General features: G+C 38.1%; 1 protein-coding gene across 1 annotated transcript in view; it reads left to right on the top strand.

The window, feature by feature from the left end:
* Positions 1-12,820, top strand: part of PARD3B (par-3 family cell polarity regulator beta) — a 397,127-nt gene that overhangs the window by 199,383 nt on the left and 184,924 nt on the right. The window contains exons 13-15 of the mRNA XM_035893042.1: positions 2,670-2,802; positions 9,700-9,799; positions 11,911-12,026. Of these exons, the coding sequence (XP_035748935.1) occupies positions 2,670-2,802; positions 9,700-9,799; positions 11,911-12,026 (349 nt within the window). The remainder of the gene's footprint in view (positions 1-2,669; positions 2,803-9,699; positions 9,800-11,910; positions 12,027-12,820) is intronic.

The raw sequence follows: 12,820 nt of genomic DNA, 5'->3' as shown, positions 1-12,820 counted from the left end.
TTTCTTCATCTTTACATAGATAATATGGATGTATGTATACTGGCTGCCCTTACTGCTCACCCCAGTTTTAATTTTGACCCTTGAGTAAATATTTTAATAGTTTTTCAACATCTGTAGAGTTGCTTAAAATAAAAATACATACAAATGGATTTGTGGTATAAAAAGGTTGCAATAAATCCCATTATAGCATTCCAAGAGATGTTTTCAAGCTTCTTATTAAATAAGCATTGCTGGAACATTTTAAAAAGTTAAGAAAAATATTAAGAACAATCATGTTTGTGGGTGTATTTGCATAAAATATCAGAGGGAGGAAGAGAATACAGTTATCTTTTAGTATAATTAACTGCATTATAATTATAATATATTATATTATAATGCTTTCCCGATAATTTTCTATTTGACTTATTACCATCATTGATTGATTTATTACCATCGATTGATTGAGAAATAGATTTAGAAGTATATTACTTTCTGAACATTATGCTCTAACTTTATTGGGAGGGCACTTTTCAAAAGTCACACTGATGTTAATCGTGCCGGGAAATACTCATTAGCAGTTCTGGAATACATTAAAGGAAAACACATTTTTGCTTTCCTTTTGCTATGTGATGTAGCATTATGGTGTAAGGAAGAATTATAAAGGAGTATGTTATATTTATTGTGCACTCTTGTGACATAAGAAGGATAGCTCACCTTCAAATAAAGCTCTGTCCTGCAAGTTTTCTTCATTTAACAAAAGCCAAAATTTTTAAAAAATAACTTCCAAACATCAGATTGACCTAATAAAAGTATGAGGCTGATTTTTTGTAGTTAAGTGTATAGTTTTGTATATTATCCAGATGTATGAAAGAGGTAAATAATCTTGACTCATGCCCTATGAAGAATGCATAATGAGGTCTTGATTGAATCAAATTCATTTTAGACAGGAATTAATTTTTATAGGGTAGTCTTTAGGTTCAGTTGTAATTCCATTTGAGTCTGGAGACCATAGCAGAAATGGGTTGTTGCCCATTCTTTCCTTTCCCCAAAACAGCTCCCTGAATATTGCATCTCAGCTTGGTAGCAGGAGAATACGTTTCGAAATGCATTATTGTTTTTATTGGTCAGGACACTAATGGAGGTCTTCCATGACAGCTATGTTTTATAAGCTGAATACTCAAATTAGGCTGGTTACTGATCAGTTGTTGGGTTATTGATTTGTGTCATTTGTCAAAGAGCTGGAAAAGCAGATTTGTTGTGCTCTTAATTTAAGGCTCCCTATCCCACTGGGTACCAGTCTCCAATGTAGTAGTAGCTTAGATGTTGCAAGGCTTAATTTAGCTAGCAGTGCCTGTGAGAAAGTAATAAATGCGGACCTTGCGACATAAGGAATCTTATATAAACTAAAGAATTCCCAGTAACGAGAAGAAACATAATTGTCAGTGGCTGTGCGGTGTGTGTTTCTGTACAGAGGTTCAGAATAGACTTTTCAGATGGCTTTTGCTACAGTGAGAAGGAGGAGAGAATGTTGCCTGTGTTGCCTGTCCACTGAGACTACGTTTGTAGCCATATTGTCACCATGAGCATCCCAGCATTGATTTGTGTTCTGAACTGCATTTTTAGTTATGTTTATTTTTATTACTCTATCATTTTTATAATTTTATTATTATTTTATTTGTTCTTATATCTTACTTTATTATTTTTTTATTATTATTATTATTAAGCTTGGAAGGCATGGTGTAACATGCTGTCCTTATGTGTTGGTTTGCAGGCAATCGCTTGCCAATGCATTAAACCTCTTGCATCATTTTACAAAGAAATTATATCGGTTAGATACATGCATTTCTTCTGTAGATGTGACTATGGAATTTAAGGAATGATATATTTAGTGTATCATTTGCTGGCATAATGAACATGCGCTTTAAAAATAGAAGCCAGTTGGAGGCCCCTTCAAAAAAGAGAGATAAAATCACAGAAACTATAAAGGTTATTTTGAAAACTAGCCATAATATTCCCCTGTGTGGGTTTTCTGTTTTCCCTGAATAACAAGTACAGAAACGTCTTTCTGGGTCTGTCCCAGTTTTAGAAACTGTGATTTTTTTTTTTTTTTCCCCCCCTTTTTTCTTTTGAGCAACTGCTCAGGAGAATAAATTAGGCGATATGGCATGTATGGGGGGAGGGAATGTCTCAAAGAAAAGCTGACTAGAGGTGTGACAGGAGTTTGTTTAGCTGCTAGCCAGAAGACCTGCGTTTGGGAGTTTGGTGTAACTCCTTACTTGCAAAACTGCGCTAGTGTGTGATCATCAGAACATATGCACTCAGTCTCTGAGAGAAGGGAACCAGCTGGCTGGCAGAAAAATACCATTGGCATTGCCCGTGTTCTTGTGTTGACAATGTCACAAGCTGCCCTCCCAGATGGAGAATTTGAATGAAGCCAGTTGTGGGTCATGAAAAAAACAGCCTTCATTTTTGTGCATCGTTCTTAATGATTGTTATTGCTTAGATATCGTCTTATTTCATGGTCAGCAAAAACAGATAGTCATTTTGAAGGTATCTTTCAGGTTTCTCATTTGAAAGCAAGCAATGTATAGTGAACTGTATTTGTACTCTGTCTGTAGTGATGGCCGATCTCCTGCATTGCTAAGCATTTAATTTTTCTGTTACAATGTGTGGTTCTGTTTTTCCCTTAGGAACGATCAGACCAGGGAGTCTTTCAAAAATCAGCCTTTGACGGGAGTCATAACTTCGCAGCTGCTTCCCGACGCAGTGATACTATTCTTCAGCAGTTTGTAACATGCAGTCCTCAGGAAAGAATAAAAGGTAGTCACTAGATATCCTTCTCTGTGCTAAAAGAAGGTGCTTTGTGTTTTTGGTTTTTGAAATCCACAGCCACTAGAAAAGCAGTTAATTAGAGTAAGTGCACACTATGTTACTTTGAGGCTTGAAGATCCAGCGAGGGTGGGAGAGCTGACTCAGAAGTTGTGAATTAGATTCCTGGCACAAATTCCAGTTTAAGTAACAGTTTCTAGCTCGCTGCCCCAACACGTAAGGTTGGATAAAAAACAAATGATGAGTGCAAAATATATGTTGTCAAAATGTTTATTTTCTATATATCTTTAATGAGTGCAATGATTTTTGCATTGAATTCTTAGATCATGTCCCAGGATATTGTAAACTAAATTAATTTATACAAAGGCGTGATATTCATAAAGTACACTTGCTTAGTTTAGACTTAAAGGTAAAAATTTGTTCAAAGGTTAGAAACAGTCCCTTAATTTACAAATTAGAATTATTAATGAACTCATTAAAAAAATTAGATGTGTACGTTGTACAAAGAAAACCTGTATGTATGAGCATATGCAAGCATATAAGTAAGAGCTTTTAAGACCACTTATTTTCCTGTCTTCTTTCATTTCTGATGGCATACTGTACTATCTGTCCAATTTGCACCTGACTCAGCAAGATACTAGTTATTTAAAAAGTTTAAGTATTTGAGATGGTCTTGACCCCTATCCTTTTAAGTGTGCTCTTATCCTTCAAGCCAAGCACATACTTAAATACCTTCCAGTAGGGAAAAAAAAAAAATTTTCTTTGATGTAGTTGCATTATGCATGATTTTTTCCACTTCCCTAGACAACTGCAAAATCTGTGTGGCCTGCAAAAAGTAATTTCATAGGCTGCTGTGATGACTGCGTGGAGTACCTTTAACCAAAACCAAAGAGCCCCTATCTGTAAAGGTCAAGAGTGACTTGCATAAAATTTAGGGGTAAATTATTTGTGTTGACTTCAGTATTTTGACAATGTGTCTCCAGACAAATAATTAGATATCAACTCAAGCGCTTGTAAATATTGGAAGATCACATCCTTTTGTTTAGATCTACCTTACATTTCTCTTTATGGAATTTACACTGATTCTGTAGTTACAGGAGAAAAGGGTCATCCTTGGAGCTAGCCTGCCCTGTAGAGTTAGCCACTGCCAAAGGATCAGAAAGCAGCAAATCCCTTTAAACACTTGCTTAAAAAAACATAGAATCATAGAATGTTTTGGGTTGGAAGGGACCCCTAGAGGTCATCTAGTCCAACCCCCCTGCAGTGAGCAGGGACACCGCTAACTAGATCAGGTTGCTCAGAGCCCCGTCCAACCTGGCCTTGAATGTTTCCAGGGATGGGGCCTCCACTACCTCTCTGGGCAACCTGTTCCAGTGTTTTACCACCCTCATTGTAAAGAATTTCTTCCTTACATCTAGTCTAAACCTACCCTGGTTTAGTTTAAAACCATTACCCCTTGTCCTGTCACAGCTGTCCCTACTAAAAAGATTTTCCCCATCTTTCCTATAGGCCCCCTTTAAGTACTGAAAGGCCATAATCAGGTCTCCCCACAGACTTCTCTTCTCCAGGCTGAACAAGCCCAACTTTCTCAGCCTGTCCTCATAGGAGAGGTGCTCCAGCCCTTGGATCATTTTTGTGGCCCAACTCTGGACCCGCTCCAACTGTTTCATGTCCTTCTTGTGATGAGGGCTCCAGAGCTGGATGCAGTGCTCCAGGTGAGGTCTCACCAAAGCAGAGTAGAGGGGCATATAAGCAACTGCTCAGGAGCCATTGATACAGGTGAATGGCAACAGGTAACTTGTCACTTTTAAAGTTCAGAACAAAATATGTTGAACAGCTGGACTTTCAGGTAAGGATTCTCCAACTGTGATCCAAAAACCAGGCTGACTAGTTTGCAGCTCATTCATAAAATAATTTTCAGTAGACATCTTTTTAATTAAAGAATGATGGTAAGAAGGCATTACAGCAAAAAAATGTGATGGCCTCAGAAGAGAATGTGTGTCAGATGTGGGAAGGATGCTCTGGAGTGCTGCTGATTGTCAGGGAGGGTTTGGCATGGCTGGGGCTTCCCAGCCCCGGCCTGGGAGCAATTTGGAATTTGAATCAGTGGACAACAGATGACAAAGACATTTCTAGCACTTACTAGAAGTAGCATTGTATTGCAATTTCTGTTGGAGGTTTGGCATTTGATGAGTAAAATTTAAGTGATCTTATTGGAGAACTGCATGGGTGCCTTCAGCAGCTGGGTGTCTGCAGCAGGGCTCCGATCTGAAGTTTTCTTGGTGAAAACCACTTTGGGCTTACAGCAGTCCTGCATGTTGTAGAAATTTTTCTCTAATTTTGAAGTCATAGTATTAATTATTATTGAGCTAATACTCATTCTGCTTTCCATATGCACACGTCGCTTATTTCCAGTCCCTGGTTCAAACATATTTTTGTATTGTTTCTTAGCACAGTTTTGTCCTCAGTCTTTTAAGGCATTTGTAAAGGCAAACCACTACAGCTATGCACAACCCTCATTATTATTAACTCAGTTACGAACTTCAGGTTGTGTGTCTGTTTAAGGACCTGAGTCACAGATGTGGTGAGCTTCTTGTGACAGGCAGCAACAGTTCCTTGTACATTCTTACAGTGTGCTATCCAGCTCTTGTATGTAGAAGTTGGTATATTTTTACAAAGAATAATAAAAGATAGAAGAGATTTTTAACATAATACAGGATCTAATGTAAGAATTATATGACAGGAGCTGTAATACGTTTAATAAAATGTCACTTTCTCAATTAATGTTTTCTCATAAGTTATTTCTAATATCATTCACTGCTCCTACCAGTAAAATTCTTGTAAAAGCTCAGCAAAAATACACTGAAGCTTGGCCTGCTACTATTGTTGTCTGTTTTAGGAGTCTTTTTTTATTATACATGAGCAAGAAAAACTAATGTCTGGGAGAAGTGGTTATAGCCAAAACATTACATTTTGTCTTGCCTGTGGATATTTAAATAAGGGGGGAGGGGATACTGATCTGATATTGAAGTGCCGTTGTTTGTTCTATTTTTGCATGAATAATAGTTGCTGCCTTCAGGTCCTCACTTCCTTTGCTGCCAAGCTGTTGCACAGATTCAGTGTTTTTTAGAACAACCTCTTTGAGAATTGATACTTCAGTGCCAGCAGCTTCACATTTCTGGTGTTGAAAGATTACTGGAATGTGTTTCATTAGAGGTTCCTGTGTATTTCTTATAACCCTACGTTATAAACAGTTATAGGGGAAATGCTGTCATCTCTCTTGTTAAGTAGTAGAATAATCATAAACTCTCTCTACTACCATACACTGCTGAGTCTTCATGGTTGTACCAGGATCTCTGTTTTCATACATGTATGGTAATGTCAACGTAGAAGATTAAGAAGTGAAATTAATGTTTCAATTTTGTTTGTCAATCTTACATGTATCTTATAGACAGACTCAATTATTCACTCTCTTAAACTGTTCAGTATTTGAAAATTCGCAGGCTGGAGAGTTGGGCAGAGAGGAACCTGATGAAGTTCAACAAGGGCAAGTGTCAAGTGCTGCACCTGGGGAGGTCGAACCCCATGCACCAGTACAGGCTGGGGGCTGACCTGCTGGAAAGCAGCTCTGACAAGAAGGACCTGGGAGTCCTGGTGGACGACAAGCTGACCATGAGCCAGCAGTGTGCCCTTGTTGCCAAGAAGGCCAATGGTATCCTGGGGTGTATTAAGAGGAGTGTGGCCAGCAGGTCGAGGGAGGTTCTCCTCCCCCTCTACTCTGCCCTGGTGAGACCCCACCTGGAGTACTGTGTCCAGTTCTGGGCTCCCTGGTTCAAGAAAGATGAGGAACTCCTAGAAAGAGTCCAGAGGAGAGCAACAGGGATGATTAGGGGACTGGAGCACCTCCCCTATGAGGAAAGGCTGAAAGAGTTGGGCTTGTTCAGCCTGAAGAAGAGAAGACTGAGAGGGGATCTAATCAACATGTACAAATATCTTAAGGGTGGATGTCACGAGGATGGAGCCAGACTCTTCTCAGTGTTGCCCAGCAACAGGACAAGGGGCAGTGGGCACAAATTGAAACATAAGAAGTTTCAGTTGAATATAAGGAAGAACTTCTTTACTTTGAGGGTGACAGAGCACTGGAACAGGCTGCCCAGGGGGGTTGTGGAGTCTCCTTCTGTGGAGATATTCAAAGCCCGCCTGGATGATGTCCTGTGCAACCTGCTCTAGGAGAACCTGCTTTAGCAGGAGGGTTGGACTAGATGATCTCCCGAGGTCCCTTCCAACCCTGGCCATTCTGTGATTCTGTGTTTAGTGGCTTAGCTGTTCTTCTGATTGCTCTGGATCTGTTCAGGTAATTTCCTGAGGTCTTGAGCATGGAACTAATGACTGCCTCTTAAGTGAAATTCTCTCACTCTTTTGCTCCTGCTCCATTTTGCTGGGAGGTGTAGTCCCTTGTGATCATTTCTGATGCTCTCAGGAAGTCTGACGTTTTTCTGTATGTACCGTTTGCGTACCGCAAGAAAAACCCCAGTGGTAACCCATCACCAAACAGCCTTTGTGAAATGACTTGCCAATTACTGTGAATCAAAGTGAGCATATCATGTAGTTATATTAAATCTTTCCAACTATGGCTATTGGAGGCTGCTCAAAGAGGTGTGGTCTGACTTTTTTTTTCTTTTCTTTTTTTTCCCTTCCACCATCAGGTATCTGGTTTCTCCTTTGGGTAGTCAGTGGTTTGAGGACTTCCTAAATCAGAGGTTCTGTCTGGACCATTGTGCCATTGATACCTCTCTAACTTTTAGTCCATTTCTTAATTTATTTTTTATTTTGTTTCCAAAACATCCTCATGTGGCAATGAGTTCCATGATTAATTGCACAGGAAAAAATGCTACTTCGTGTTTGTTCTCTGTGTGCTACTTGATAGTTACATTAGGTGCCTTCTAGTTACTATGTGTGAGACAGTCAGTGAGATCCTCCTTTTCACCTTATGCATAAACCCCTCTTGTATCCCCTTTTATTGCTGCATATTCTAAACCAAAGAATCCCAGCCTGTGTTTCTTGTAGGAATGTTTCTACGTGTGCCCAACCACCCTTGCCACCTTTTCAATATGTTTCTGAATTACATTACATTCTCTTTCAGACAGGAAGAATGAAACCTTAGATGCTATTTCAAAACTAGGCACACCATTAACTGAGTTTTAGATGGAGCGTTTGGACTTTTCTTAAGGCTCTGAATGTCTGTTTCCTTTTGACTTCGCTAAGCATATATTCAAAGAATGATCCAGTGCACTTCTATTGTATTGTTCCTGAGCGGTAATTGTTAAAGTAATAGCCTTTGTGTATGTGTCAAGAGTTTTCCCCTACTCCCATATGTATCATTTTGCAGTCACTGACAGAGAATTTCACCTGCATTGCCTACTTACTTAATATCCTGCAATATTTTGCAGAGCTTCATAATCTGCTTATTTTTGGTAGTTCTGAGTGGGTTTACATGAGTAAATTTTTTCATCTTCTGATTTGTCTTTCAAATCATTTAATTACATTGAACAGTATGAGTTTCCCCTTTGTTAAAAATTGCCTTTTACTCCTCATTTCTGTTTCCTTAAATTGCAACCTGAAAGAACATGCAAGAAGCTCGTGTGCATGTATGTTAGGTAGCATACCTGTTTTCTGTATCAGACTGGCAATCAATATTTTTTAAGGTCTTGTTAGAACTTTTCTCCTCATCTGCTCACCTTCCATTTCTTATGACGTTCTCACTTTTCCTGAGATACGGGATTTGAACTATTTCTTGTCTTTCTGATCTTTAGGAGGCTATCCAGTCAGTAGGAGTTTTATAGGATTCTAGAGCTGTAGTGTGGTTTTTCTGGGATTTTTTTGTTTATTTGCTTTTAGGGAACTATCTCAGCTCTTATCTAATAAATATAATCTATTGTTGTCTGCCTTGATCCCCTCCTTGTAAACTCTTTCTCTCAAGTCAGATTAGTACTTCCACGCAGGATTGTTTAACATTCAACGCAACAAAACAGGTCACATGAAAGTGTGGTATGTCAATATTTTTAAATCACTTACCTGCCACTGAAACCCAAGGATTATTAAGTGTCCTGGTTTCCTGTTAAGTTTTGGAGGGGGTGAAGACGTATTCTGCATTGAAAAATGTAGGGACTTTTTATAAGATTAGACCTTTAGATTGAGAGGTGAATTTACAGGACAACTGGCCTACAGCAGGCACAGCAGTCACATTAAATACTGCAGGTATGCGGGTGTTGTTGCCTAGCAAACCACTGAATGGTTTCAGCGAGTAGTTCATGTTTTTGTTGGTCCAAAGTAATTTTCTGGTGTGAATGGAATGCCTTTTGTAAAGGTAAAGAAGGAATTACTATAATGGTAGGAAAATGAAGACTGTAATTCCGAAATGTCTCTTTCTTCTCTTGCCACGGGATAACAGAAATTTGTCGTCTTCTGAGCTCTTTGCTGAGAATGTGGTTCTCTTCTGTACATGAAAGGTAGTAAATGCTCCCCATCAAAGGAAATGAAAACATGAACCTACAATCAGTTAGGATGCAGCTATGTAGAAGTGAAAATCCACTCAAATGGAGTAAAGCAATTTGTGCCTTGCACTCAACTTCACTACAAGCACAAAGTTTCCCTATATTTATGTTTAATTATGCATATGCAAATCTGAAAATCAGCTCTTCAGGAAATCCCAAGGGGTATATTTTCTGCTTGGTGTGATTTTAATTCTAGTTTAGTTAGTTTAGGGATTTGAATAATTTGTGACTCACTTCAGCATTGCTTGAGGCCTTCCAGTCCAGTCGTTGATCAGTGAACAGGTATAATGTACTTGTTTCTGTGGCTTATTTAACCCCTTCTAAAATTTTATTTCAGAGTTGACGGTGTCTGATCATGGCAATGGTGAAAACGAAACCCCTCCACCTCTCCCACCGCATCCCAGTGAGGATCTGCTGAATGAGGATTATAGTCATAGGTTGGACTTCGGCTATTCTTAATAATTACAGCCCTAATTGCTCATAAGTGGTTGTGATAGTAGTTCTAGTTGATTTTAAAATCACTTTTTATTATGTAAAAATCTGGTTTTAGTCATCTGGATGATCCTTTAATATAAGCTGGGAATGTTATTTTAGCATTTAGTGCATTGTACATTCCAGTTCTTCATAAGCTGCAGTACTCCTGCTGTCCCTGATATATGGATCACAATACCCAGCATGTGTTCACTAAAACAAAAAGAATCCTAAAACATAATCCCAATTAAGAAAAAAAGTTAATTTAAAGCTATACCAATGGGTGCTATGTGTAGATGCAGTGCCTGAAGTCTCTTAAAGTTTTAAAAGTCCAAGCCACTTTGTAGGAAACTGAATCTTCTTATGCAGCACGTCAGCCAAAGACATTGTAGAGGTCACAAAATGAAGCTTCAGTAAGTTTGAACATTGAAATGTGTAGGGGAAAAGTTAATGGGAACTTTACCAGTTGCAAATGCATTGGGTAGATTTTTTAGATATTTTAGGAATAGCTTTTGTAAAGGCTGGTAGGCTTGATGGCAGCTACAAGCTTTAATTTCCTTAGTAAATACTGAAGTTTGGAAGTGCAGAAAAAAATGTAAACATATTGAAGTTCATGGTGGCATATCCTTTGTCTGCCTCACATAGCACAGGATTCAAATCAAAGCATCATCTCAACCTATCATACTTCTGATGCTGAATATTCAACGTTGAACAGTTTACTCATTTTCTATATATTCAGTTTTGATAGTCATACAACTGTTTTATTGCAATGATATTGGGAAAGTATGCATTTCAACTAAAAACTTCTGTCCTTGTGTACATGGACGTGATTAAAATCTACCCTTTAAATGACTGGTTGCACTTAGTGTCAAAGAGTAGATGTATTTTATCATGGATACCTTGAATTCTTCATACAGTGAAGACTCTTGTAACTATTTTCTTTTTGCTAACATAGAGTAATTTCACTAGAGTAATTTCATAAATTCTGGACTCCCAGGCAGGTATATATGGTATGGTAAACAAAGAAAAGTCTCCATAGACTCTGCATTAAATTCTCAGCTGCAGTTGTTTGCTAGAATCTGTTCCTAATTTTTCAACAAGCTGGGAGCAAAAACATTCTCTTAAATGATAATGCTGTATGAAAATGATGATGAATTTACAGGCCCTTTCTCCCATCTTGACTTTTTTCCAGGGTTGTGTTGGTTTTCCATTTGGAACTTAAGTTCTGTTGAAATTGAATTCCTGTGTCAAGTCACACTGATTTCACTGAAATTGTGTTTCCGCAAAAAATTGGGGAAAGTGTTTTGATGCTGTAAAATCAAACCTTTTGACTGAACAGTTTGGAAATACATGGTTTTAATTTTGGAATTGCTTTTTGGTTTTAGAGCATTTAAAAAAAAAAAGGGGTTCTGAGTTGAAAACAGACACAAAACATTTCAGATGCATTGCATGTGTTTTTGACTTCTCACAGGTGAAAGTTACTTTGAGTTTCACTCAGGTGGAATTTGATATGTTTTGATAGTTGCTTAACTTGAAGTAAAATAATTAAAAAACAAAACAAAAAAACAAACCACAATACCTTGGAATTCTTCAGAGTAGCACCCTCCATAAGACCTCTAGGATCCAGCCTCTGCAGAAGTGGTGCAAGGCTGTAAAATAACTTAATGTTAGCAGATGAAGTAGACTTGAGCCAGGTACTTCGGAAGTATTTTTCCAACTTTCGGTAGCATGTTATTTGGAAATGCAGTGGTTAAATAGAACCAGCAAAATGCGGAAAAAAAAAGTAGCAGGTACTGGTATGTTGCTCTTTTCTTCTGCTAAATAAAAACGGAGTTGTTTAAAAGCAATTATCACTAAGCATTTACATTTATATTTGCATCTGTGATGAAAAACAAGTGACTGGAGGTGTTAAGTCTCAGAAAAGAAAGTTGAGGATCAATAACTGATTTTAAAATGCATGGCTGTAAGCAACTGGAGGAAGAAACATGTATATTTGTGCATGCTTTAATTAGTTCTCTTGTGTTTTGAACTGGTGCCTAAATATTTTACATGTGTCTTTTTTTTTTTTCCCCTGCAGCCCTATCATAAATTCAGCAGTGCATTTAACAGATCAGCACATCAACTTCAGATCTTTGACACCAGCCAAGCAGTCTGAATCAATTAATCTGAAAGCCTCAAAAAGCATGGATCTGGGTAAGAAGGGGTGGGGTGACATACAGGTCAGCTTTTTAGCTTTAGCCCATCTGCACCATCTCTGTCTCTTGCTTTTGTTTCTTAAACACAAACATCAGGGAGTAAGTTCTGCAGAGGAGCTGCAGTGGTCAGGACAATGGTCTGCCTCCTGTAGCATTTAATTGCAAGTACCCTTTTTATTGAAGCTGAAGAAAGGTTGTTTTTTTTTTCTTTTTTCTTAAATGCCATTGTATCCATTGTATTGAAATCTTAGTTGAGGAAAAGAGGGAGTGTTTGTAAAAATGAGCAGAAAGAATTGCTGTATGAGTTTTATGTGTCTTAAAAATATAGCAAAACTGCAGTAACAACAGTCATTTTTGTATAGAATATAAATGATTGTAAAACTACCCTGGACGAAGGCTAACTTTCCTAAGACAAGTTGTATATTTTTTCATTGACAATGGCTAACACAGGCAATCAAAGTGTTGCAGTAGATCTTTATAAATGCTTGAAGAGTGGTAAGGTTATGGTCCTCCTCTACCCATCAGTGCTGTGCAGAAAATCTTGCAGGGTGGGTGAAGCAGAAAGTAAATGGTTCTTTCAATACTGGGAAAGCATTTGCAGGTAGAAGATTGAAGGGTTATTGCAGTTGAAAACCAAGTCATGTTTTAATAAGAGTTCAAGGAAAAATTCGCAAAGTTCTTAAGCCTCAAAGAAAACCAAATAAGCTTTTCTTTTCCCTTTTAATTCTTCCTTGTGGCACTCATTCTTTATCTGTTTTTTTTTCAAGTTCAAGTGTTGATTGAGTAACTTTG

This window comes from Egretta garzetta, unplaced genomic scaffold, assembly GCF_000687185.1.
Source record: "Egretta garzetta isolate BGI_Z169 unplaced genomic scaffold, ASM68718v1 scaffold474, whole genome shotgun sequence".
Taxonomy (NCBI): domain Eukaryota; kingdom Metazoa; phylum Chordata; class Aves; order Pelecaniformes; family Ardeidae; genus Egretta; species Egretta garzetta.
Note: the sequence above shows the minus strand (reverse complement) of the source record. Positions and strands in the feature narration are given on the sequence as shown.